Consider the following 26,693-nt stretch of genomic DNA (forward strand, 5'->3'; position numbering starts at 1 on the left):
ACTTATCTTTGCTTTTTCTAAGTCAACTTCTCTGCTCAGTTTCTCTGTTTTTAAATTTCTAATGTGTCCTGTATCCATTTTGGTAGAAAGTGCATAATGGCTGCATGTGCTGTCCCCATACTCTCACACCATTCTCATGAGACACTGGGAGGAGGGAGGATCTACTTATGTTTTTTTAAAAATAAACATAATAGTGCTATTATTGTCCTTCCATGCAAATAACTGTATTGGACCCACTAGACCGGAAATGAAAGGAAGGCATGTAGTTTTCCTCTGAATCAGTCCTGTGTTTAATATTAGCACTAGAGTACATCACCCAGGCTAAAAATCAGAGAGTCAATTTTCATTGTTTTTTCTCCTTTGCTCCTTTTACCAAATCCTTCTGAATCAGGAGCAGCACTTTGGAAGACAGTGGACGAGGCCCCTTACCCCAGTAAATAAGACGTTTAGCTCAATAAGATAATAACAGACAACTACTGAGCATTTACAGTGGGCCAGGCATTTTTTTTTTTTTAGTGTATCTTGTTTAGTGGTGTATTTAATCCTCACAAAAATCCTGTGAGGTTGATACTCTTATTACTCCCATTTTATGGATAAGGAAGCTGGCACAGAGATCCTCAAGAACTAGAGGTTGGTCTAGGAGTAGAAACATGGCTGAATACTGAAGACAGACTTCTTGGAGAGCCAGGGAGACTTATGGGCTTGGGGTAAGTTACACCAGGATAATTAACGGTGGGGGACAACCTGAAGCACCACTAGGGTTCTAAGTAATAGCATGTACGTTCTAAATAGAATAATACCAGGAGGTAACATTAATGTGTAAGGGTAACTTATAAGGATGGTTGTGGAATCAGCCTGCTTGTTGTTGAACTTATGATGGATTTGTTGGGAAGAAACTGAAAGGAAGAAATAGGTAGGGTACAAAGGGGTAGAGTGCTTGCAGACACAATTCAGATGTTTACAGAGTTGACCAAAGATACAGACTGAAGTCTCAACAACTTGATGAAATGCACCCCACCAAGATCCAAGTGGGCCATCAGCCTGATAGATAACCAGAAGTTGCCTCCTGGGTTTGAAAATATTCTCTTTTTCTTTCTAGGTGTTTCACATATCGTCATCCCAGGGAATCTCACTGAACTGGTTTTGTAAAGATCTTGACGATAGAGTCTCTTCCCAGAATTAAACATGTTTTAACCCTGTCAGATACCAACTTTGGCAGTCTTTTGACCCCTGATCAAAAAAGCTAGGGGGCCAGCAGAGAGTTGTAGTAAGACTCCTGAATTTATATAAAGCATGAAATATGACCACAAAATCACTGCTGAGGCTGGAATTGCCCTGTGAGCAGCTGTACCCTGAGTAACCACTCTGAATGGCTTATGGTTGCTGAGAACTCACTTCACAGGTGTGTGTGTGTGTTTTGTCCAAGAAACAGTGAGAGACTGGTTATTCAGATTGGTGTTGCCAACACCAGAAACCCATGGAGAAAGCTTTCAGATCCTAAGATAAAGAAGCAGAGCCAGAAGCCTAAGTACCACCAGGTTTCATCAGCCCATGGAACTGACCCAGCAAATAGTTATAGTAGCACTTAGTATTTCAAGACTATTTCCTCTTTTTTCTTCCTTCATGTATTTTGAGACCTTCTAAAACAACGGTTAATTTAAGAACAAACACTGCAACTATTTAAGTCATTTAAAAAAATACTAGTTCTCTCAAATTTCATTCAGATAAAAATAAAATAAAACCAACAAGGTGGTGCATCTAAAACTAGAAAACAGCAAAATAAATAAATACATAGATACATCCATAAAATAAAATTAGGAAATAACAGATGACATAGTGCATCTGTAACACTTCTGCCAAGTGAAACTTTTTCCTGTTGCTGACAACTCAGCTGCCCACCTACTCACATAAACTAAAAACAATGGGGACATACTACTGACCCAGAGGACACAATAACACCAGCCCTCTCTTTCTTTTCAGGGTCTCAGGGGGATGAAAGCTATCTGTTCCACTTGTCCTATGACATACATGTCCAGCTTCGGCCAGTCCAGTCAGATCTGAGAGGCAACCTGGCCACAGTCCTGAAAGATATTTCAGAAGTCCAAGTTTTCTCCTAGTGTTTGGATACAAAGTAATATGAATCTACTGGAGGATTTAAGTTACAGGACCATAGACTTTTGTAACCTTAGAGGAACTGTAGTGCTTATCTCACCCAGCTCACTAATTTTATGTTGAGGAAACTGAGACTCAGACAAGTGTACCTAGAGTCACAGAAGAAGGTGATGGTCAAGCCAGGTGACATAAGACCTGCAGAATTTATAGTTTGTGTTTTAGCCTGTGGTGGTGAGGCCTCCACATGGAAAGCAGCAGAAGGCTGGGATGCCTGGGGGACCTCGTGAGTCAAAAGCCCTCTGAGGTGCCAACTAGTCCCTTAACCATCTTCTATCCAACACCTGTGCATGTGCTCGGTCCTCTATTCTCCCTCCTGCTACACCTTCAGCGGTCCACCCCCCCCAACCCTACTGCCGAGTCCTGACCCCCCAGGCCAATCTTACATCCTCTGTGTTACTTTTCCTGACCATTCCAGCTCCCATTCTTCCCTCCCCCTTGGACTCTGAAGCACCTTGGTTTATGTGCTACATCTTTGAATTATGTCTGCTGTGGAGACTATTTTCAGTGAGGGCATTTGGAGCCAAGCAGATGGATTCAAATTCTGGGTCTACCACTTGATAGCTCTGTGACCTCAGATAGGCTGCTCCTACTCTCTGAGGCCCCTGTTTCCTCATCTGCAAAATGAACATAAAAATAGTCAGTTCACAGAGTTGTTCTGATGAACCAATGAAATAATGTATGGAAAGTGCTCAGAGCAATGTCTGAAATCCAGCATGTGGTGAATAAATGTCAACTCCACTTGCCTCAATTCTCTAACTAGCTGCTAGGGTCTTGGAGGCCAGAGACCACCTCTTTACTTCTTTTGCATCTCTCTTACTACTTGACACATAGAGGTCCTTGGTAAATTCTTGCTGGTTGATTATAAGGACAAGGAGATAGGTTTGATCTCAAGTCCAGAGTGGTCCCTGAACATCAGTGAAGGATGGATGCTTCAGCACCATCATGCCATTTGCTTATGACTTAATTTCTCTATCTGTCTACCAGGTCCAAATATTTCTACACTTGGTGCTCATCTTTTTGGTGCTCTTATTCAATTATGATATGTATATGGAAACTAAATGTCAGAGACTCTAGGCTGTCAGGAATTTGGGTAAATATGGACAAAATTCTACTTTTTCAGCTTGGTGGGGTCAGGCTGCCCATGATTTCTGTAATTTCTAGGAATAATTTCTTCATGGTTCTCTAAGTTTTCTCTCCTGCAGCTCTACTTGTTCTAGTCTCGGCTGTCCTGGGTGCAAGGTTCAGTGCCTTCATCAGTTTCTACAAAAAACAAAACAAAACAAAACAAAAAAACCTACATTAAGAATTTTGTGGGTTCAAATCCTCTAGTGTAGATTTGAAAGGTCACAAGGAGCAGATTCCATCATGAACCAGGCAGCTTCCCACCATCTGACAGGCTCAGACCCTCTCTCTCTCTTCCTATATCTGCACAAGCAACATCTTCCGCCATTATAATACAGAACTATCTAAACTACAGCTGGATTCGTTGGGGAAGGGGTCTCACCTTCTGCAGTCTAGCATTTATGAAGCTACTATCCTAAACAAACTCTGTTCCCTTCCAAAGAGGAATTCTAGTAGTAATTTCCTTAATATGGTCATATTTTTCTACCTAGTAGCTTCTGAGTCCTATCTAGATTGTAAACTCCTTGAAGGTAGATGCTGTACCTTATGCTTCATATGCATTACCCTTCCCACATGACACAGTGTAGGGCAGGAGGGCACTCAGTATACCCGTGATGGACTAAGTTAATTTAGAGGCAATAGAATGAAGCTTAGAGAATTCTGTCATGTACATTTTGTTAAGAATTATCAGAGCACTAAGTATTAGAAAGTCTGGGAAGGAATGCAGTCACCTTCTGAATGGCCCAAGGCAGGAGTAGAAGGGAACAAGCAATGACCTACTTGGCATGTGCATTATTATAACAAAATGGAACCAGGAAGAAGGTGTGCATCTGTGCTCTCAGCACCATCTGTGTTCCTATTTCAAACCACCATTTCCTGTGGCAGAATCTCCAGCTCTCCTTCTTTTTGCTCAGTCATGTAGTGAGGCCCCTCAGGATGGCAATGCTCAAAAATCAGGCCAATATTGTTCTGGGGTCCACAGGTCCCATTTTTCATCCACAAAAAAATGTTATCTTAACATTCTTAAACAGGAGGTTTGGGACTTTTTCTCCTGTGGAGCCTCTTAGAGGTAGCTGAACAGGCTGGTTGAGAACTCCAGTACATTTTATGAAGAGTTCTTTGCACAAGTCTCCACTCCTGGTCTTCTATTAGATTGGCTGTGGTTTAAACCTGATAACTTGGCATGTAGACATGCCTCCAAGGAAAATGCTGAAGGGCCTTTTTTATCTCTGAAAGTCTGCCCGCCACAGAAGCACAAAAGCTCCTCTCTCTCAAGTCCCCAAACCTTTATTCTTTAAGGCAGGTAAAGAAGAAAATAAAAAGAATCTGAGAAACAAATGTAGCTCACCCCAGGAGATACTGAGATGCTAATGTAACCGTCTGAGAGTGCCAGATCTCTTTCCTGCCTTTCATGTGGTTCTGTCAGAAAGGCCGCCTGCCTGGAGCACATCAACTTGAAGAAGTCAACCATCTTCAAGAGACATCTTTTTGTTGGTGGAAGTTTCCTCTCAGAATTGTTAGTGGGGGAAGGGTGGTCCTAAACCATACCATACACTAATTTAAGATCTGGGACCAACCAGGTAAAACTTATTACAGAGTTCACAGCTTCCAGAAAAATCCCTTACAACTGCCTATCCTACCCAGCACTGTGTTGCAGGGGCTACTAGGTGTGCCTCCAGGGGCATTTTAATTCTCCCACGACAATGCAAGTCTTGTCCAGTCACATGGCTGCCCAGCTAAGGATTACATTTCTCAGCATCCTGTGTAGCAGGTGTGGCCATGTGACAAGGCTCTGGTCCAAGGGAAGTGTCCAAGTTCCATCCTTCCAAGATTGTTGCCATGCTTCCTGGATTGGGAGTACCAGGGAGAGGGACCTGCTCTGTGCATGGAACAGCTAGGTGACTCTGTAACAATGGGAGCTCCCTTTTGATGAAATGGCCTTGTTAGAAAGGGGGAGCCCCCAGAACACACTGGCAGGTGTCAGCTTTTCCTTCCACTGAGCTAACCCAGACGTGCTGAGCCAACTTTTTGCTAATCTGCAGAAAGGGGTCCTCTTTTCAAGATGAGCTTCCAGGGGTATTCCCTTTGAGTTGGGCTATTTAAGGTTTAGTATTACTCATTCTTGCACAGAGAGAACTATTTCAGAACATGGTCATGAAGGACAGCAGCATGTCACACACTGTCAAGTGCTGACCCACATCGACATGCGCTGCATGACCTAGGAGAATGCTTGGTAGCACCCTTGGAAATGGACTTTGCAGTAAAGAGGCATCATAACAATAGACATGAAGGTGTTTCTTGCTGTAAAACACTGAGATAGCAGTTGGAATAATGATTTATATATGATGGAGAGCCTAGACAGTTGTTAGAAAGAAAAGATTTTGAGGAACAGGGAACTCCCTGGCAGTCCAGTTGTTAAGATTCCACGCTTCCACTGAAGGGGTCCCTAGTTCCATCCCTGGTTGGAGAACTAGGATCCCACAAGCCACGCAGTGTGGCCAAAAAAATGAATGAATAAATAAATAAAATAAAAATAGATTTACCTTTAAAAAGAAAGAAAAGATTTTGAGGAAGAAATATGTTCTTTTGCGGTTTAGTTTGAGTCCTGATGAGAAGCAGTGCTGACATCATGTCTCATTTGCTCTCATCACATCATTAACCACTTTGAGTTTTTCATTAACGAAATTGAAAAATCTTAAAATCACTGTCCTCATTATAGATGGTGAAGTGACCTCTCATAAACCCTCACACTCCACCACTTCAGCCCAAGGCTGGGGTTTCCCTTGAATGGAGTCTTTGTTAAACAAACAGCCACTGCTCTGGTTCAGGCCTCATCATCTCTTGATGGGTGTCTGAAATAATGGGCCCTCCTCATAACTAGTCTCTCTTTATTCTGTTTCTTCCCCACCCCAATTTATTCTCCACACCACTGAATTTTCTCTCTGAAAGGCAAAGCTGATCTTGTTACTCCTCTACCTAAAACTATCTATTAGTTCCCATCAGGATTCTATAGGATAATACAGAACAAGTCCCAGTTATATCTACCTTTTCCTTTTCCTGGAATGTCTTTCTTTTATCTGCTTGGGTAATTTCTACTTGTTCTTCAAAACTTTGTTTATGTCCCATCCTCTGTGAGGCTCTTTCTGATTACCTGAGATAGTGTCAATCATTCCCTCCTCTTGGTTAACTTGCACATACTTCTGTTTGGCACCTGTTGCACTACCAGACCTGAGATAATTAGTTATTTATAGAACTATTCCTTCCTTAAGGGCAAGGACTGTGTCTTTTTTTGTCTTTGTGTTCTCAGCAGCTAACACAATGTTGGAACATAGTAGAACCTCAGTAAATGTTTTGTCAAACTAAGCACAGTATTTTAAAAATCAGTGACATTCATTTGCAAACACAAATCAATGAACTAACAAAACTCTGTTTTTCATATTTAGGCAACCTGGTATACTGCAAACGGCATGCCACTAACTAGCTGTGTGATTTGTTTCTGACATGCTGTGGTTCCCCATCCCGGGAGGCAGGGGAGGGGATCTTTACTTGTGTTATGGGTTGAATGTGTTTCCCCAAAAATTCATATGTTGAAGTCCTTAGAATGTGACCTTATTTGGAGACTGGGCCTTTACAGAGGTAATCAAGTTAAAATGAAGTCATTAGGGTGAACCCAAATCTAGTCTTACTGGTGTCCTTATAAGAAGAAGAAACCTGGACACGCTAAGAGACATTACGGATGAACATGCCCAGAGGAAAGACTGTGTGAAGACACAGCAAGAAGGTAGACATCTACAAGCCAAGGAGAGAGCCCTCAGGAAAAATTCAACCCTGCCAGCACTTTGATCTTGGACTTCTAGCCTCCAGAACTTGTGAAAATAAATTTCTGTTATTTAAGCCACTTCGTCTGTGGTGTTTTGTTATGGCAACCCTAGCAAACTAAGTACAGGTGGGTCCTAATCCAACATGACTGGTGTCATTATAATAAGGGGAAATTTGGACAGATATACACATAGAGGGAAGACAACGTGAATAGACAAAATGAGAAGACAGCTATCTACAAGACAAGGAGAGAGGCCTGGAACAGATCTTTCCCTCACAGCTCTCAGAAGGAACCAACCCTGCCGACACCTTAATTTTGGACTTCTAGCCTCCAGAACTGTGAGACAATAAATTTTGGTTATATAAGCCACTCCGTTTATGGCATCTTTTTACAACACCCCTAGCAAACTAATATACCTTGGTAATGCTTTATTAGCATTTCTTATTCAGGTACATACAAACTGAATCATAGAATATTTACTCTGGAAAGAATGTCACTAGTTCACCATTTTCATTTCACATATAATGAAACAGAGGCCCAAGAAAGTACAGTGGCTGCTGGGTATTTCTTTTAATGCCTGAGCTGAGGTCCTGACAGGCTTCCCCATGGTGCCATGCTTCCGCTTCTTCTTGTCCTTCCCCATCTCACAAAAGCTTGCTCCATACCCAGTAAATCTGGTCACACTAGGGCATACTTGGTCCTCAAAGTGACTTAGATGGGTAACAGCATCTTTACATGTTTTTTTTTTAAGAGTACTTTAAAAAAATTTTTTTTTTTTAGTTTTTGGCTGCACTGCATGGCATGCGGGATCTTAGTTCCCTGATCAGGGATCAAACTTGCACCTCCAGCGGTGGAAGCACAGAGTCTTAACCACTGGACCACCAGGGAAGTACCTTTACATGTTTCTTTCTTTTTTAAAAAAATTAATTTATTAATTAATTTATTTTTGACTGCGTTAGGTCTTCGTTGCTGTGTGCAGGTTTTCTCTAGTTGTGGCGAGCGGGGGCTACTCTTTGTTGCAGTGTGCGGGCTTCTCATTGCGGTGGCTTCTCTTGTTGTGGAGCACAGGCTCTAGAGCACAGGCTCAGTAGTTGTGGAGCATGGGCTTAGTTGCTCCGCAGCATGTGGGATCTTCCCGGACCAGGGCTTGAACCCGTATCACCTGCGTTAGCAGGCAGATTCTTAACAACTGCACCACCAGGGAGTCCCTATATGTTTCTTAAGAATGTCCTGAGCTAAGTGCCCCTACCCGAAGCTTTATGGCCAAGACTTTGGAAAACATTGATTAAATTCTCATTAAACTATATTGAGGAGCATGAAGAAAATTATTCCTCTTTTCTGAGGTGGGTCAGGGTAAAACATTTGGCTCCCTGTCTTTACTCTAAGAGGGTTGCTACGACCAGAGAAGGCTGTGCAGGGGTAAGGGCTACTACTTCCTCAGCACTGAGGGAAAAACACACATTTTTATTATGATTTATAAGGCATTTAAAAAGTGTATTATCTGTTCCACTAGTACCTATGAGAATTTCAGAATCAGACAACTCAGCTCTGCCCCTTGCTCTGTGTGTGACATTTCCATATCTTTCTTTCCTCATCTGTAAGGTGGGGATACTAATACTATTTGGTTGCTGGGAGGATTAAATGAGATGCCACATATTGACACATAGTAAACAATTAAGACCTTTTAGCCGTTATTATTTTAGATAAAGAATCTAAGTCTTAGACAGGTTAAGTGGCTTATCCTTGTGAGTAAAAAGGGTAATATTGGATCTAGGATAACTGGGGCCACATTCTGTAAACTCCGCACTCATGCAAGACTGCTTTCTTGATCCCACCAGCACGTTCTGAATAGCTGTGGTCAGAGAGAGAGGTCTGAACTGGAGGAGGAGCCTGTGAATGTGGCTTGTGTGCAAGGTGGGCAAGCAGGCAGACACACTGAGTGGGTGGACAGGTGGCCAACTCTGCCATGAATGGCTGGGGGAGGAAACAGGCAGTTGGTTAGGCTCACCAACGAACTCTCAGATGCAGAGACCAGGTAGATTTTCCCAGCATTCCCTCTGGAATACCTCAGGGGAGTCACTGACTGGACATGCTATGCTGAAGGGCATGACCTGGCTGCATTCCCCTGTCCCTGGATCCTTGGTCATCTGGAAAAGCCCTCCACATATACACCAAGTCTACTGTGGGCAGGAGTCTCCTTGGAATGACTCTTGTTTCCTCCCAGTGGATGCAGAGGGAAGAATGTCAGAGCACAGGTAATACCTTGCAGGGCCAGCACCCTGGTTCTTCTGTCCCTGAACCTACCTGAGGCATGGACACAAGATCGATTAATGAAAAGGCTCAGTGGTCTATCCTGTTTCCAATCTCAAGTGGGTAGATGAGCTTACTTAATCAGTCCTTCATTCATTTTGATAACAGAATAATGATGCTTTATCTTTCCAGAGAAAGATCAGTCAGAAGATCTAGGTTTAGGTACTGACTCTACCATTTATAAGCTGAAGAAACTTGAGGAGAGTACTTACATGCTATGAGCTTAAACTTCCTAATTTGTGAAATGAAGATGATGACAACACTTATCTGATAAGACCATTGTGAGGATCAAAAGAGATCATACAGTTGAAAGTGCTTTGCCAATAATAAAGTGCTCTATGATTTACCATTTTCCCAAACTTCACAGTCTAGGTCTTAGTCAGAGAACTGACTACCCTGGCCCTCTGACCTGCTATGGGATTCACAGTACATTTCATGAAACGTGGCCCTTTATTACCTCCTGCTTTTCATTATTGAGCACATGTTTCATGTCTTATTTTATAACATGTTGATGGAGAGCAGGGGTCATTTATCATATCTATTCCCAATTTCCTACAGAATAGGTGATTGATAAATTCTTATTGATGGTGTAGAACCATCCCACCATTAGTAGAGCATGGGCTTGGGAGTCAGGACCTGCCACATGCACTCCCTCACCCGACCAGCCTTGCAGGTTGGTGCCATGGCAGGAGGGGAGAGGAAGGATCACAACTTGAGACCTGGGCTCTGGGTCTGGCTCCATCGTTTCTCATTGGTCTCCTCAACTGTGAACTGAGCATAATGCCACTCTGGTCATTATGAAGAGTAACCACTCACTGAATGCACATGGGAGGCTTTTACAAACTATAGAGAAAATATAAAGTGTTGTCCCCAAGGTGAAGACCATGGCTATGGAAGAAGAGCAATTGGTCCAGGTGGGGACTGAGCCCATATCATTAATATGTCACACTAGCCACCACAAGGGCACTCACCTGAGGAACCAAGGCTGCATCTGGACCATGGGATGAAGGTCTGAGAGCCATTGCTGACGGGGTTGCTCACGGTGCAGATGTAGATGTTGTTAGCATCCTGAGGGCCAAGGGTGAGATACAGGAGGTGGGAGTTCTTGGTGGGGCTCAGCAGTGGGGCACCCGCCTCCTCACTCCAGTTGTAAACTACATGGTCCCCCTTCTCCACCATGCAGGCCAGCATCAGGCTACAGTTCCCGTTCTCCTGGCTGGAGTTCAACACCTTAATTTCCGGAGTGGAGACCTGCTCTGTCAGGAGGAGGAGGAAGGGAGCCATCACTGAAATGAATCCTCTGGAATGCTGACTTAACCTTCTTGTTAGAAGAAAATGCAACCTAATGGCATCTTTCCCTCCCTGTGGATCTGCACTGTGATTTATTTCTGTGGGGACCTACAGCTTTGCACCATCCCTCTCTCATATGCCCCTCCCCCATACTCCTTTCCAGGATCACCTTGGGATAAAATAGAGAATAAAAAATTGTCTTTTAGTTCCCCCCAACCAGTACTGTTAGGGTTCCCCTTGCCTTTCTGTTGTTCCTCATCTAGGTTGCTCTCCTGTATTCTACCTGTGGAGTTTGCTGTCAGCTAACTCCCCCATGGGTTTTAACTGTCCTTGGCTAAAGTATTACCTTCCAGATCTAAAAGAATGACTTTTTACTGGTGAGATTTCATCTATACTCTGTGTGTGTGTGTGTGTGTGTGTGTTATAGGAAGTGCTTTAGGGTGTCTGAAATTGGGATAGCCACAGGCCTCACCAACTTATCTCACTCTAATGTTGTGAAATAGACAAGGTAAAAGGGAAAGTCTTATTTATTTAGTACATACTATAGGATAGGCATAATACTAGAATTTCACATTCATAATATTTTTTAATCTTTTCAACAACTTTCTCAACAATTATGAACCTAGTTATAATTATTCCTATTTTATCGATGAGGAAACTGAGACCCAGAGAGGTGGAGTGTATTACATAATGTCACTCAGCTTCTAACAGCCAAACTGAGATCTGAAACTACATCTTTCTGACTCCAAGATCCAGACTCTTTGACTTGAGAAGAAGTCAAAGAGGATATGGTTGCAGGAACCATATTTTCTAAGTTAAGAATTTGATCATAAAAGACAAGATGTGACAAAGGCAATGAACTGTTCTAGAAAATGCATGTGTAATCTTTGTGCTCATGGCAGTCTTGCCCCAGGAACACTATTGGAATGGTCAGGACACCCTGATACCTGGTGGAGGGCTGTGGGAATTCTGCATACACTGTTTGGAGGGAAGGGAATGCTAGGGCCAGGGGAAGGGCAGGGAGGGTATTTCTGTCTCTCCTGTCAGTACCTGAGGATTTTAAAGAAATGTTGGCTGTTTGGGACTCCCTGTCCCATCCTCAGAGATAAGAAACTCACTGTGAAGAAGCAGCGTAGCCCACATGGCTGCCAGGATCCCTGGGAATTCAAGGGAGCCTTGGGACTTAAGAGACAAACTCTGGGTGTGTTCAAGAGGAGCTGGCAGTTAAAGAAGTTCAAAAATGCACTGGCCTTAGATTTAGATGGACCTACATTCTAGTTAAGTTCTGCAGCTAAACAATTTTATAATCAGAGCATTTGTTTAAATGAGAAAAATATGCCTCTTCCACCAGGTAGATGCAATCCTCTGCCAGGATGCGGGGCTTGGTGAGTGGTGTGTGGGCTGAATTTCAGCCCTCCTTCTCCCAGGACTCCTAGTGCAGTGAATCCACCTATGCAGATGTGGGTAGGAACGTGCAAACCACTTATCTCTAGATTTCAGTGCCCTCATCTATGAAAGCGAGGTTGAGCTTGATCAGTGGTATTTTTTAAATTAAAAAAAAAAACACCTTTTTTCAAATAAAATCTTATTTGTAAATTGAGACTCTTGGGGCTCCAGGCCCTCTGGCCCACAGGCAGCGGGACTGTAGGCAAGAGGGCCTGGAGCCCCAAGAAAATGGGGTTAAAGGTAACTTGTGCCAATCAGCTATCACTAACATGCAATTTGGACGAAAAAAAGATTTGTGAACTTCTAAAACTTCTTCCTGAAGGACGGTTTACCCCTGGACTGAGATGTCTTTCAAGTTGCTTCCAGCTCTGAATACCCTTTGCTTCTGAGAGAGGCCTAAATTCTTAGGCAAGGAACTATCTCATCCCTCCAGTGGGGACTGGGGAAGCCACCATCATTACCATAGAGCTTCAGTTGCAGGCAAAATTGCTGGACTGAAACATTTTCCTCCAGGCTCATAAAGTACCAGCCCTCATCCTCCTTCCTGCTTTTCAGGATCCTCAGGCTCAGGTTTTCTGGATGAAACTCATAGCCATTCTCCAGATGATGTGGAGAGTCACCTTTCCGCAGATCCAGAGACACTATTTTCTTCTTGATGGTGTCTATGGGTGATTCTGCCATTGTGACAAGGATGTGGATACTCTTATTCATGCTCTTACTTATCCCATCAGATGTCAGGGGCAGCAGCACACTGCTTCCCAGCCGCCCAAGGATCATCACTGGGCAATTCGTTGAGCCCTCACCTGCAGGAGGAAGGAGAATGAAGTCCCTTATTATGGAAGCCTTTGAGACTCACATCCTGTCTGTGGATCAGGAATAATAGACTGGACGATCTCCCTCTTCCTCTTGGCCAATCCCTGGGGTTGCCAGGTCCTTAGTAGTTTATAAGAACTGTCACGAGGATCCCACTATATTCTCAGTATTTCCCACTATATTCTCAGTATTCAAAAACTCCAGTGGAAATCTTAAAATCACTTATTATAGAGCTGTATAGACTAATTAGGACACTGGGTTTCTTTGATCTAGGAGGGAATTCTATCAACTCAGATTTATAGTTAAGGCACCTAAGGCATAGAGAAGTTAAATGACTTTGTTAAAGTCATATAACTAGTAACTGGATTAATTCCTCAGCCAGACTTCCCACCACCATTGGATATATAGCATGAAGCATGGAGAGTAACTGAAACTAATTCTGAGCTTGTGAGCCCAAGAGACCAAGATTACAGAAGCATCATTTCAGATGAGGAGGAAAGAGAAAAGTCTGAGGGATGTGGAGTCCAGGAGGAGATGAGCCTCATATTCAAACTGTGGAATCCTAACTCCCCCAAAAGCTAAAATATTTAACAATGTCAAGGGCAAGAAATTATTTTACTTCTCTTTTTCAAAAAAGCTGAGCCAACAACCAAAAAAAAAAAAAAAAAAAACCCCACAACCTCAGTTAATGACCCTGCTTCTCATTTCACTGAAAAAGGAGAAGAAACAAAAGAGGACTTCCATTTGTTTCCACCACCAAGTCAACCTACCTACTTGGATGGATGGTCTCTGCTCCCAGATAAGGCTAGCCTCTTCCTTCATGGAGCACTCACTCACTTCAAGGCTTTCCTCCTGCAACTTCCCCCACCCCTTGTGTCATCAACTTTGTTATTGTTATGGTATGTTGTGGGTTATTTCTATTAACACACTACATACCAACATGTAATTTCCCTCATCTTAAAAACCCCTCCCCTGGGGCTGCCCTGGTGGCGCAGTGGTTGAGAGTCTGCCGGCCGATGCAGGGGACACGGGTTCATGCCCCGGTCCGGGAAGATCCCACATGCCGTGGAGCGGCTGGGCCCGTGAGCCATGGCCGCTGAGCCTGCGTGTCCAGAGCCTGTGCTTCTCAACGGGAGAGGCCACAATAGTGAAAGGCCCGCGTACTGCAAAAAACAAAACAAAACAAAAAAACCCTCCCCTGGTCCCAGGTCCATCCCCAGCCACCTCCCCATTTCTCTGTTTTCTTTTATCCCAAAGTCCCTTAATGTGTGTTTATACCTTCTGTCCCCATTTCCTGACTTATTTTTCCTTGTACCCACTCCAGACAGGCCTTCTCCTTACTACTCCTTGGAACCACTCTTGTCAAGGTCACCGTATATTCCATGATACTAAGTCACTTCTCCATCTTCATCCTTGCTTTCTCATCTTGCTTTCAGTTGGCCTAGTTCACATTCCCCCTTTGAAACACTGCCTTCATTTGGCCTGGGGAACAACACACTCTCCTGGTTTTCTTCCTATTTCACTGGCTGCCCTTTCTCAGTCTCCTTGCCTGAAACCTTCTACTCTTAAAGACCTCTAAGACTGGAGCATCCCAGAACTCAGTACTCAGACCTCTTCTCTTTCTCAGCCACACTTATCTAGTTGCATAGTTTGACATGTTTCTGGAATGCTTACAGAGATATATCTCTTACCCAAACCCTTCACAGTACTGCAAATTGACTACACCGATTGGTATTGGTATTTGGAGGCCTAAAGGGCATCTCAAACTTAGCAAATGAACACTTGATTCTATAGCCCCTTCTGTAAACAACATTACAATTCCTAGGCCAAAACACTGGAATCATCTTTGACTCCTTTCTTCCTCTGATACTCCACATTCAATCTATCAGCAATCCTGTTGACTCTGCCTTAAAAATATATCTGGCATCTCAGGACTTTCAACCACCATCATCACCAGCCTGGCCCTGTCATTGTCTTCCAACTTATCTCCCTGCATCCATGCAATGGACAGCGTAACCTTTTAAAACTATATCAGATTTTGTCTCTCTCCTGCTTTTAATTTTTCAGGGCTTTCTAAGCACCCATAGAATAAAATCTATAGCCCCTATTATTGCTTCAAAGACTGAATAACCCAATTCCTGGTACCTCTCCAACTCCATCTCCTGTCCTCACTGCACTATGGCCACACTGGCTTTGGCTGGTCTGTAACTCATCCAGAACATTCTCATCTCAGAGCTTTTGCATTTGCTGTTCTCTCTCTCTCTTTCTGGCAATCTCTTCCCTTACATATCTAAAGAGCTCATTCCCTCATTTTATTTTAGATTTCTGCTCAAAAAATCATCTTCTCTGAGAGACCTGCTCTGACTATCCTATCTATCCTATCCCTTCTTGTTGTGCTTATCACTGTCTGATGTTATACTGTATATATTATTCATTTTATTTTTTAACACTAGAATGCCAACTTCTCAAGAGGAAGAATTTGATTTTGTTCACTGTTTTGTCCCTAGGACTCACAACTGTGGTTGGCACATAGTAGGCTTTAAATAAATACCTGTTCAATTTATGAATGCTGAAAGCCATGTTACCTGACTAAACCTCTCTTATTTAGCTCTGCCCAATAGGTGACTGAACTTAATAATTGAACTTAACCATAAGCTAATGTTCATAAAAGAAGGAGCGCATGAGTCAGAGAAAGCACAAATTGTTCTAGTTGATAAGAAAGTCAGAAGAGTACAATAAAACTGTCTGCCTAAGTAATGCAGCCACCTAGAAAAGACACAATAACTAGTGGTTAAGATGGATGTTGGAAATTTGGGCAAACTGATTCAGATGTTCTTGATACCAACATGCTCTGAGATCCTGTAAAGGGCCCAGCTGATATCAGACTAGAGATTCAGAGGTTGGGAAAAAAGAAAAATCAGGATTTGAGTGGTTGACACGTAGTATTTTTTTTCTTTTGCCATGCATGTCACGTAGCTTGCAGGATCTTAGTTCCCCAACCAGGGATTGAACCCTGGGCCCCGGTAATGAAAGCCCCGAGTTCTAACCACTGGACTGCCAGGGAATTCCTGACACTTATAATTATTAAGGAACAGTGAGAAAGACAATTAGGCATTTGCTCTTTGACATGTTGCCAATACATCAACTCTTGAAACAGAGTGCTCTCCCTTGTTGCTTAATTGATTCGATAAGGACTGCTGTTCATGGTGCTGGTGTTGCTGTTTTTATAAAGATAAACTGGAGGGCATGTCGGAATTCCTTCCAGCCACACTTATGGATGCCTGACTGTCCAGATAATGTGGTAGGTACAGTACCCAAGAGAGTAACCTCTTGAATCCTGAACTTAAACTTCTACCAATAAAGGGAGGACAGAAAACTAGAACCATCCATGCAAGGAGAAACGTCATGTGGTACATGGGCCCCCTGAAATTGTGTACAAAAGTGGTATAAATAAGCATATGTACATTCTCCTGGGAGCATAGCCATAAATGTCATCTCTCAAAGGAGTCTGGGCTTCAAATCAAGGTTGAGAATTGCCATCATACTGTTGATTTTTTTGGATCAATTTTAATATGGAGAAAAAAGAAATGGAAATTATACCCATTCCTAGACCATAAGTCTCCACCCTGCTGTGTCTCCTGTGTGCCCCTTCCTTCCGCCCATGTAACCCAACAAACTCTTTACACCATGGTTGTTTTCAAAGCTTGGAATTGGAAGGGAGTCAGGGGGAAGAGGAAATAGAGGATGGGGCAGGGAGTAGCCAAAAAAAAAAAAAAAAAAACAAAGAAATCAAAGAAAAAAATTTTTTGAAAAAAGAAAAGAAGAGGGTAAAGAGGGAAAGAAAGAGAGGGCAGATGAGAAGAAAAGCCTGCGTGGTTTAGGCAGACTCAGTCACAGGGAGTGGAATCAAAACTTCATCAGGAAGAGACCCTCACACGCTACAACCCACATAAAGAATGATGATGTGGCAACTAAGCGTGTGAGTGGCCAGGTCTGCAGTGGGTACGTGAACTCATTGCCACCTAAGCAAGAGTGGAAAAATAAGTGGGGACTTTAAAGTGGTTCATAAAACCCTTCAAGTAGAGTCCCAGCTCCTGAAACATCCTACTGCTTGATGAGTGTTTTCCAACAGGTCTGTGATTCAGTCAGCCCCTGGTTACTAAGAAAGTCTGGAGGAAACATTTGTAGCTGTTAACACCAACTCACTTTCCTTCCAGGGCAATTCTACTTAGAAAGTAGAGTGATTCACATGGGCCCGTGGATATTTTCCTGAAATCAGTAGCATTTAGCCAAACCTTTCACAAAATGGGATTCTACCAAATGATAACATTATTTTTTGCCCAGCCCTGATATTGGGCATCTTGCCACAGCATTTCTTTCAGGTAGGATTCAGAGCGCTCACAGTTCTTATGGGAAATCTAGGCTTACAAAGAAAAGATAATGTGTCTTTAATAAGTCTCCTTTTTAAACTGAAGTCCTATCAGCTGTTCTCCTAGTCCCATTCCTTGACGCTGCTGGGTCTTTCTATCTTAGAATATTTGCCCTCACCATTCCCCAGCCTGAAAGCCTGTTACTGCACTTTATTTGCCAGGTTAACTCCTTCTGTCCTTCAGGCCTCTGCCCTTGACCCTTGGCTTAGATTCGGTTTCTCTGCCATGTGCTTCCAGTGCACTTTGCATCTCTCCTTTCGTATCACTCAACACACTTTTAACTCTGGTTCAATGCTTGTCATCCTTATTCAGTTATAAGTTTCCAAGAGTAGGGACTGTGTCTGTTTTGTTCACTGCTGTAATCTTAATACCCACCTGGGACATGGTAGGAGCTCAATAAATCCTTTTTGCCCGAGAGAATGAAAAAACTGAATGAGATGAATGAATGAATGAACAAATGACAAAACAGAGTCTAATTTCTTCTCTCTCCAAAATCTGAATGTACTCTCCTTTATCTTTATACCATCCATAAGAGTTGTTTATGTAGGGAGATGAAGGAGACACTTATCCCTATTTGCCAGGTGAGGAGCTAGAAGCAAGTGCCTTAGCTATGAAACCTCTGTTTCAGGTACAACAGGCCACTTACAGTTCCCCCTGCAAACTCACAGCATTTTACCTCTGCATCTGTGCCTTCATCTAGAGTACTCTTTTCAAGTTATATAAAAATCCAACCTACCTGATGTACATATTTAAAAAGATATGCAAGAAACTGGTAACAGTAGGGAGGGGTATAGAAGGGAGATTTGTCTCCATTCTGTACCCTTTTACACTGTTGAAGTTTTATAGACATACATGTGATACTCTTCCAATAAACAAACTAGTTAACAAAAAATTAAATGAAAGCTACATGATGAAAGATGTTTCTATCCACTTTTCAAATTCCAGATCAAATAGCTCCATACGCCTTGTACTTCCTTCTTTGATTTTGTCAACTTCTCTCACCTTTTGAAAATTCTTATACTTCATTTCAGTTCAATTAAAATCAACTCATATGCTTCAATTATAGACAGCATATTCTAATTTTTGCCATGGGACCTGGAAACAAATTTTAGGATTCTCCTCCTCCCTAAACATAAGCTTATCGAGTTTCATTCATTCAGGCCTCTGGAGTCAGGCTGGGTGATTAAAGAGAAATTGCTAACTACTCTATGCCTCTTTTTCCTCTTTTATAAAATCATAAAGTAACAATAACTACACATATCTCATAGGGTTGGTATGATAATTAAATTAATAATATACATAAAGCACTTACAACAGTGTTTGATATACAGCAAGGATTCTGTACATACTATCATTATTCATTCAACAAACATTCATGGAAGGGCTCTCATGTACCAGATACTGTGTCAAGTGCTAGGCAGAGGCTGTGGTTGTTCATTTTACTTCCCCCACACCTCACATAGTGCTAGCCACATCGTGTGTCCTTAGTAGACCGTTGCTGAATGGGATTGTTCAAAGGCAATCTATGGATAAAACCAAATAGCCTTGAGGTTCTGATTTCCAGTCCAACACTGGAGACAGTGAAGGTAGTGGCATTATATCACAGTATTAAAGCTTTTGAGAGATGAGAGTGCCTAGATCTGCATCTCGGGGTACAATGGGCCAGTGAACAACAAGGTTGGGCCAAGTCTAGGTTGCCCCCACTTGTCCCTCACCTCTCCCCTCATGTGTGTGAAGGAGGTGAGGAAGACCTGAATGAAGGGATAAAAAATCCCACTGGGGTAGATTCATCAGTTGTAAGAGATGCACCACTCAGGTGGGGGATGTTGATAATGGAGGAGGCTGTGCATGTGTGGAGGTAGCTGGAAATCTCTGCACCTTCTGCTCAGTTTTGCTGTGAACTCAAAACAGCTCTAAAAAATGTAGTCTATTAAAAATGTATCATTGGGGGAAATGGAAAATTCACTTTATTGGGTGGAGGGACATGTGGACTTTTTGATTTTTACAGTTTTGACTGGGAATTGTAAGTCGAGCTGAGTAGAGATGTGAAAGGGAGTGGGTACTGATTTTACAAGAATGGGGTTTCTTGGTTGGGTGAATCTGTCATGAATGACCTGTCCCATTTGCAAAGCATTTCCATCTGGGTTTCATTGGGGTTTCACAAAAGGGTGCCTATTTTAAAATAAAAACACTAAGATTTTTGTACATATTTCAGAGAAGACAAAGGCAAGGAAGGGAGACACTACCGATTGGGTAGACATGTCTGTGGGGCTGGGCTGTTTCTTACTGACCAGTGACCTCCAAAGCTTTCTATGCAGCAGCTGTCAGCAGAACCTGAAATACCAGGGCCAGACTGGCCAGGAGGCAAGCCAGCACAGAAATAGAAAATCCCAGCTCACTGTTCAAACCCATCACGCCTGATAGTCACTAAGAAGAATTCCAAAATTGGTGGAGTCACAAATGGGGTGCACCCAGGAAAGTTTGACTCTCCCTGTGATGGCTTAAAGTCGTTCTGTTTGGCTTTCTGAGCCCTCAGTTCAATTATTGCTCTCTGAGACCTTGGGTAGCAAGAGCCATGGGTCTGCCTGATTCTGAGGAAAAGTGGGGCCAAGGAAGTGCTATTCATCTGGGAATCTGGCAAAAGACAGATCCCAAGTGCAGCCCCTCTGACAATCGTAGCATATCTCTGGGCTTCTCCTGGAAAAGTCCATAATGGATTTGTGGTCTTGAAAACCCCAAGAACAGAACATCCGGAGCCTCAGGAAGTCCCCCCTTCCTTAATGACACTTCCACTCCAGACTGCTTCCCACAGTCCCAAGGCATTTAAGCAGAAAGGAGATTCTCACCCACTCCATAGTGAGCCCAAAGTCTGCCCCTTGCTTGGCTTTTTCTTTCTCAAACACCTTTTCTCATAGCTCAGCTATTACTAAGCAGAGAATACCAGCAAACCAGAAAGACAGGAGCAGAGCCCAGCTCCAAACACTTTGTCTTGTGTCTGGCCCTACACTGGAGCTGTCCTGACCCTGAGCATTTCCAATTTGCATTTCTCACTTACTGTAACCAGCCCTGGGCTCCCCAAATCCTGGCCTCTCCCCCTCTTGCTGCCTTGGAGCCTTCTCTTCCAGGAAAGTAGCCACCAGTATGACCACACTGTGGCCACTATCTGTTCTCAACCAGTGCCTGGGGTTTTCACTTCTACCCTCTCTTCCCACTACAGCCCTTTCATGTAGGTGGAGCATGTTTTCCATTTGTCTGCTTGCGTATGTGAGGATCCCATCCAGGACAGGGTTGTAGGAGTAATATTCTCCCAGAGCTCCATCCCTACAGCTCATTCCCTTAGCCTGGGTCTCTGCCAGAAGGATACTCATACAAAACCAACCACTCAGCCAGGACTTTGACTGGAGCCTCTCACCCAGAGAGGCTGGTCTAGAATGTGACCAGTGCCTTTGGCTCAGAGCTCCTGGTTTCCTTGGAAACTAGGACTGGTGGGACTTAGCCTCAGAAGCCAGGAGCCCAGTAACTCACAATGTTCCTTCCTCTTTAAAAGAGGCAGGAAGAACTCAGAGTCAGTCTCTGAGGAAGAGGCAGCCGAAAAACAACCCATCACCCCTGCATCTTCTCTCCATCCATGGGTTACAGCTGATTCCTGGTAGGTAATCATGCGACCCAAGCCCTCAGACAGATGAGCACTCACCTGTTCTGCAGCTCAGCTCAAAAGCTAGGGAGAAAAACAGCAGGACGTTCAAGGAGAGGAGCCCCTTGGGATCCATCAGCCAGTGAGGAGAGGGAAGGGAGCCTGGTGAGGAGCCCGGCAGCTGCTCGCAGATGCCACGGCAGAGTGAGCTCTTTGTCAGACAAGTGCTGCCTCTACTGTCTAGTTTATGCATCAGGAACCAGTAGGCTTCCTGTCTCACTGGGACTTTTTCTGCCTGTGCCTCGAGGATTGCTCATCTCCTTTCAGGCTTTAAGTCACTCTGCTGTTCCCAAGAAGTCAAAGTCAGGTGCTTAGACTGCAAGAGCTGAGAAGGGAGCTGTGTAGTCACCTCGGTCAAACCCCAGCCTTGGGCAGAAATGTGCTCCCCCCCTCCCTTTCTTAGCTGTCTTCTGGAAAGGGATGTCAAGACTCTCTGGGCGGTTCTGTCTGGTAAATCTTTTTTTTTTTTTTTTTTTTTTTTTACATCTTTATTGGAGTAAAATTTCTTTACAATGGTGTATTAGTTTCTCCTTTATAACAAAGTGAATCAGTTATACATATACATATGTTCCATATCTCTTTGCTCTTGCGTCTCCCTCCCTCCCACCCTCCCTATCCCACCCCTGTAGGTGGTCACAAAGCACCGAGCTGATCTCCCTGTGCTATGTGGCTGCTTCCCACTAGCTATCTATTTTACGTTTGGTAGTGTATATATGTCCATGCCACTCTCTCACTTTGTCACAGCTTACCCTTCCCCCTCCCCATATCCTCAAGTCCATTCTCTAGTAGGCCTGTGTCTTTATTCCTGTCTTACCCTTAGGTTCTTCATTACATTTTTTTCCCTTAAATTCCATATATATGTGTTAGCATACGGTATTTGTCTTTCTCTTTCTGACTTAACTTCACTCTGTATGACAGACTCTAGGTCCATCCACCTCATTACAAATAGCTCAATTTCGGTTTTTTTATGGCTGAGTAATATTCCATTGTATATATGTGCCACATCTTCTTTATCCATTCATCCGATGATGGACACTTAGGTTGTTTCCATCTCCTGGCTATTGTAAGTAGAGCTGCAATGAACATTTTGGTACATTACTCTTATTATACAAATAAAAAGATGTAGTCGTGTCAGGCCACCCCAAATTTGGATGTGTTAGTTCAAAGTTGAACTTGGATGACTGACCTTTAATGAGCTGATGGACCTTTTACTTCTGATTTGTTCCATAATTTCAGAGAACACTTCTCCATGCAGTCAGGTCCTGGTGCCAAAGTCACAGAGAGATGGGGGTGGGCAAGGGTGGGTCAGCTGGCAGAAACCCAATTTCTCTGCTGGGTACTTGTGGTAGAATTTAGTGAGCCCTGTGCTGTGTTTGGAGGGGCCACCTTATTTTAGAATTTGTAACTAATTTTTTGTTGAGGAGAAGGGACTAGAGTTGACAGAAGAAAGATCTTGTGCTTTTCCATAAGTTAAGCTATAAACATGAAACATGGGAAAGATGCTATTATTGGCTCACAAGGAAATTGAAAGGCCATTTTAACAGGTATTTTTAAAGTCCATTTTAACAGGTCAAAGGCACTTTCCAATGGGCCTCCCTAAGAGGACAAGGGTAATAAGAACTGGTGATATATGTGAAAGTGCTCTTTATTCTCATCACCCCACCACACACAAACACCTGACATCCAACTTTCCTCCCCACAGCACTACCCAGTGGTGTGCTGGAGCCAGCATGTACCAACTCATGAGAGCCAATTGTTAAATTATCAGAAATCTTATGAGCTGGTTATTGATAAACATTACATTATTAAAAATTGAATTATATAAACTTACAATTAAATAACTTATATCAAAAACTAAGGGAATAAAAACTCATTACTTCTTATATTTTTACATTTTACTATTCTCTATGCTCTTGAGAACATTTACATCTATTGTATCTCTGTGGTGGACATAAAACATCATATCACTGTGAAATGCATAAAAAATTGAGGAAATATTCTCTAGTACTTAAAAACTATCATCTTATTCAGCATAAAGTCAGTAGTGTCGCTGAAGAGCAAGTGAGGTCACAATATATGTCTTCAAAATGGTTCCACATTTATTTAACTTTAAAAAATGAACTGCAAGCAAGAATTGAGAGTGGAGTAAAATATTTAAAGTGTTGAGGAAAATACCACCAACCTATAATTTTCTGTACCCTGTGAAATTACCCTTCAAAAGTGAAAGAGACATAAGGACTTTTTCAGACAAAAATGGAGGGAATTTGTTGCCAGTAGTTCTGACTTGTAAGAAATGTTAAAAGAAGTTCTTTATAGAGAAGGAAAATAATAAAGGTTAGAAACTCGGATCTACCAACATCAAAGCAAGGAAAGTTATCAGGATAAAGAAGGATGTTACATAATGACAAAGAGGTCAATTCTCCAAGAAGACATAACAACCCTTAACATGTACGTGCCTAACAACAGAGCTTCAAATATGTGCGACAAAACTGTTTGAACTACAAGGAGGAAGAGATAAATCCTCTGTCATAATTGGAGACTTCAACACCCCTCTATCAGAACTAGATGAATCCAACAGGCAGAAAATCAGTAAGGACATCATTGAACTCAATTCCACCACCAATCAACTGTATAAATGTACATCTATAGACTACTTCATTCAATGACAGAAGAACACACATTCTTCTCAAGCGCACATGGAACATTCACCAACATAGACCACCTTTTGGTGGTCCATAAAACACACCTTAACAAATTTAAAAGAATACAAGTCATACAATGTCTGCTCTTAGACCACAATGGAGTAAAACTGGAAATCAACAGAAAAAATGGAAAACTTCAATATATGTGGAGATTAGACAACACACTTTTAAATAAGATAGGTTAAAGAAGAAATCTCACGAGAAATTTTTGAATATTTTGAACAAAATGAAAATGAAAGCACTACTTATCAAAATGTGTGGGATAGCAATAGTAGTGCCTAGAAAGAAATTTATAGCATTGAATGCATGTATTAGAAAAGAATAAAGGACTAAAATCAGTCATTGAAGCTCCCACCTCATCAAACTAGAAAAAGAAGAGCATATTAAATCCAAAGTTAGCAGAAGAAAAGAAATAATAAAATTAGAACAGTAAGAAATGAAATTGAAAACAGGAAATCAATAGAGAAAATCAATGAAACCAAAATGTGGTTCTCTGAAAAGGTCAGCAAAATCGATAAAACTGTGGCCAGGCTAAATAAGGAAAAAAAAGATGATGCAAATTACTAGTATTAGAAATGAAAGAGGGGACATCACTACCAACCTCATAAACATTAAAAGGATAATAAAGAAATGCTATGACATCTCCATGCCCACAAATTTGAAAATCTAAATGAAATGGACCAACTCCTTGAAAGACACAACCTGCCAAAACTCACACAGGATGAAATAGACAATCTGAATAGGCCTACATCTATTAAATAAATTGAATCAATAATTAAGTACCTTCCAAAGCAGAAAGCATCAGTTCCAGTTGGGCTTACTGGTGAATTCTACCAAACATTTAATGGAAGAAATCATACCAGTTCTGTAGAATCTCTTTCAGAAGATAGATGTAAAGGGATTTCTTCTGAACTCATTATTTTCCATATTCTAACTCACTCTAATAACAAAACCAGACAAAGACTATGCAAGGAAAGAAACCCCACGGACAAATAACTCTCATGTGCATAGGCAGAAAAATCCTCAACAAAATATTAGCAACTCCAATCCAACAATGTACAAAAAGAATTATATACTACAACAAAGTGGGATTTATCCCAGGTATGCAAGACTTGTTTAACATTTGAAAAACAATTAATCCATCATACCAACAGGATAAAGAAGAAGAATCACATGACCACGTTAAGAGACACAGAAAAATAATTTGACAAAACTGAACAGTTTTTGTCTTCCCTCTGCAAAAATCTTTTATTTTTTTTAACATCTTTATTGGAGTATAATTGCTTTACATTCTTGTGTTAGTGTCTGTGGTATAACAAAGTGAGTCAGCTATACGAATACATATATCCCCATATCCCCTCCCTCTTGGGTCTCCCTCCCACTCTCCCTATCCCACCTCTCTAGGTGGACACAAAGCACCGAGCTGATCTCCCTGTGTTATGCAGCTGCTTCCCACTAGCTATCTATTTTTTATTTGGTAGTGTATATATGTCCATTCTACTCTCTCACTTTGTCCCAGCATACCCTTCCCCCACCCCATGTCCTCAAGTCCATTCTCTATGTTTGCATCTTTATTCCTGTCCTGCCCCTAGGTTCCTCAGAACCATTTATTTTTATTCCATATATATGTGTTAGCATATAGTATTTGCTTTTCTCTTTCTGACTTACTTCACTCTGTATGACAGTCTCTAGGTCCATCCACCTCACTACAAATAACTCAATTTCATTTCTTTTTATGGCTGAGTAATATTCCACTGTATATATGTGCCACATCTTCTTTATCCATTCATCTGTCAATGGACACTTAGGTTGCTTCCATGTCCTGGCTATTGTAAATAGTGCTGCAATGAACATTGTGGTACATGACTCTTTTAGAATTATGGTTTTCTCAGGCTTTATGCCCAGTAGTGGGATTGCTGGGTCATATGGGAGTTCTAACTTTACTTTTTTACTTTTTTAAGGAACCTCCATACTGTTCTCTATAGTGGCTGTATCAATTTACATTCCCACCAACAGTGCAAGAGTGTTCCCTTTTCTCCACATTCTCTCCAGCATTTATTGTTTGTAATTTTTATGATATGGCCATTCTGACCACTGTGAGGTGATACCTCATTGTACATTTGATTTGCATTTCTCTAACGATTAGTGAAGTTGAGCATACTTTCATGTATTTGTCGGCAATCTGTATATTTTCTTTGGAGAAATGTCTATTTAAGTCTTCTTTTTGGATTGGGTTGTTTGTTTTTTTGATATTGAGCTGCATGAACTGCTTGTAAATTTTGGAGATTAATACTTTGTCAGTTGCTTCATTTGCAAATATTTCTCCCATTCTGAGGGTTGTCTTTTCATCTTATTTATGGTTTCCTTTGCAGTGCAAAAGCTTTTAAGTTTCATTAGGTCCCATTTGTTTATTTTTGTTTTTATTTCCATTTCTCTAGGAAGTGGGTCAACAAGGATCTTGCTGTGATTTATGTCATAGAGTGTTCTTCCTATGTTTTCCTCTAAGAGTTTGACAGTGTCTAGCCTTACATTTAGGTATTTAATCCATTTTGAGTTTATTTTTGTGTATGGTGTTAGGAAGTGTTCTAATTTCATTCTTTTACATGTAGCTGTCCAGTTTTCCCAGCATCACTTATTGAAGAGGCTGTCTTTGCTGCATTCTATATTCTTGCCTCCTTTATCAAAGATAAGGTGACCATATGTGTGTGGGTTTATCTCTGGGCTTTCTTTCCTGTTCCATTAATCTATATTTCTGTTTTTGTGCCAGTACCACACTGTCTTGATTACCATAGCTTTGTAGTATAGTCTGAATCAGGGAGCCTGATTCCTCTGGCTCCGTTTTTCTTTTCTCAAGATTGCTTTGACTATTCGGGGTCTTTTGTGTTTCCATACAA

The 26,693-nt window shown here is 42.0% G+C and overlaps 1 protein-coding gene across 1 annotated transcript in view; it reads right to left on the minus strand.

Annotated features, from left to right (window-relative positions):
* The window catches only part of SLAMF1 (signaling lymphocytic activation molecule family member 1), a 33,292-nt gene extending 12,007 nt beyond the window's left edge, over window positions 1-21,285 (minus strand). Inside the window, exons 1-3 of the mRNA XM_082612977.1 lie at window positions 21,098-21,285; window positions 12,622-12,963; window positions 10,396-10,680 (exon numbers count right to left, since the gene is read on the minus strand). Of these exons, the coding sequence (XP_082469103.1) occupies window positions 10,396-10,680; window positions 12,622-12,963; window positions 21,098-21,173 (703 nt within the window). The 5' untranslated portion in view covers window positions 21,174-21,285. The remainder of the gene's footprint in view (window positions 1-10,395; window positions 10,681-12,621; window positions 12,964-21,097) is intronic.
* Between the last annotated feature and the right edge of the window lie 5,408 nt (window positions 21,286-26,693).

This window comes from Mesoplodon mirus (genome assembly GCF_964341445.2).
Source record: "Mesoplodon mirus genome assembly, chromosome: 3".
Classification (NCBI taxonomy): Eukaryota; Metazoa; Chordata; class Mammalia; order Artiodactyla; family Ziphiidae; genus Mesoplodon; species Mesoplodon mirus.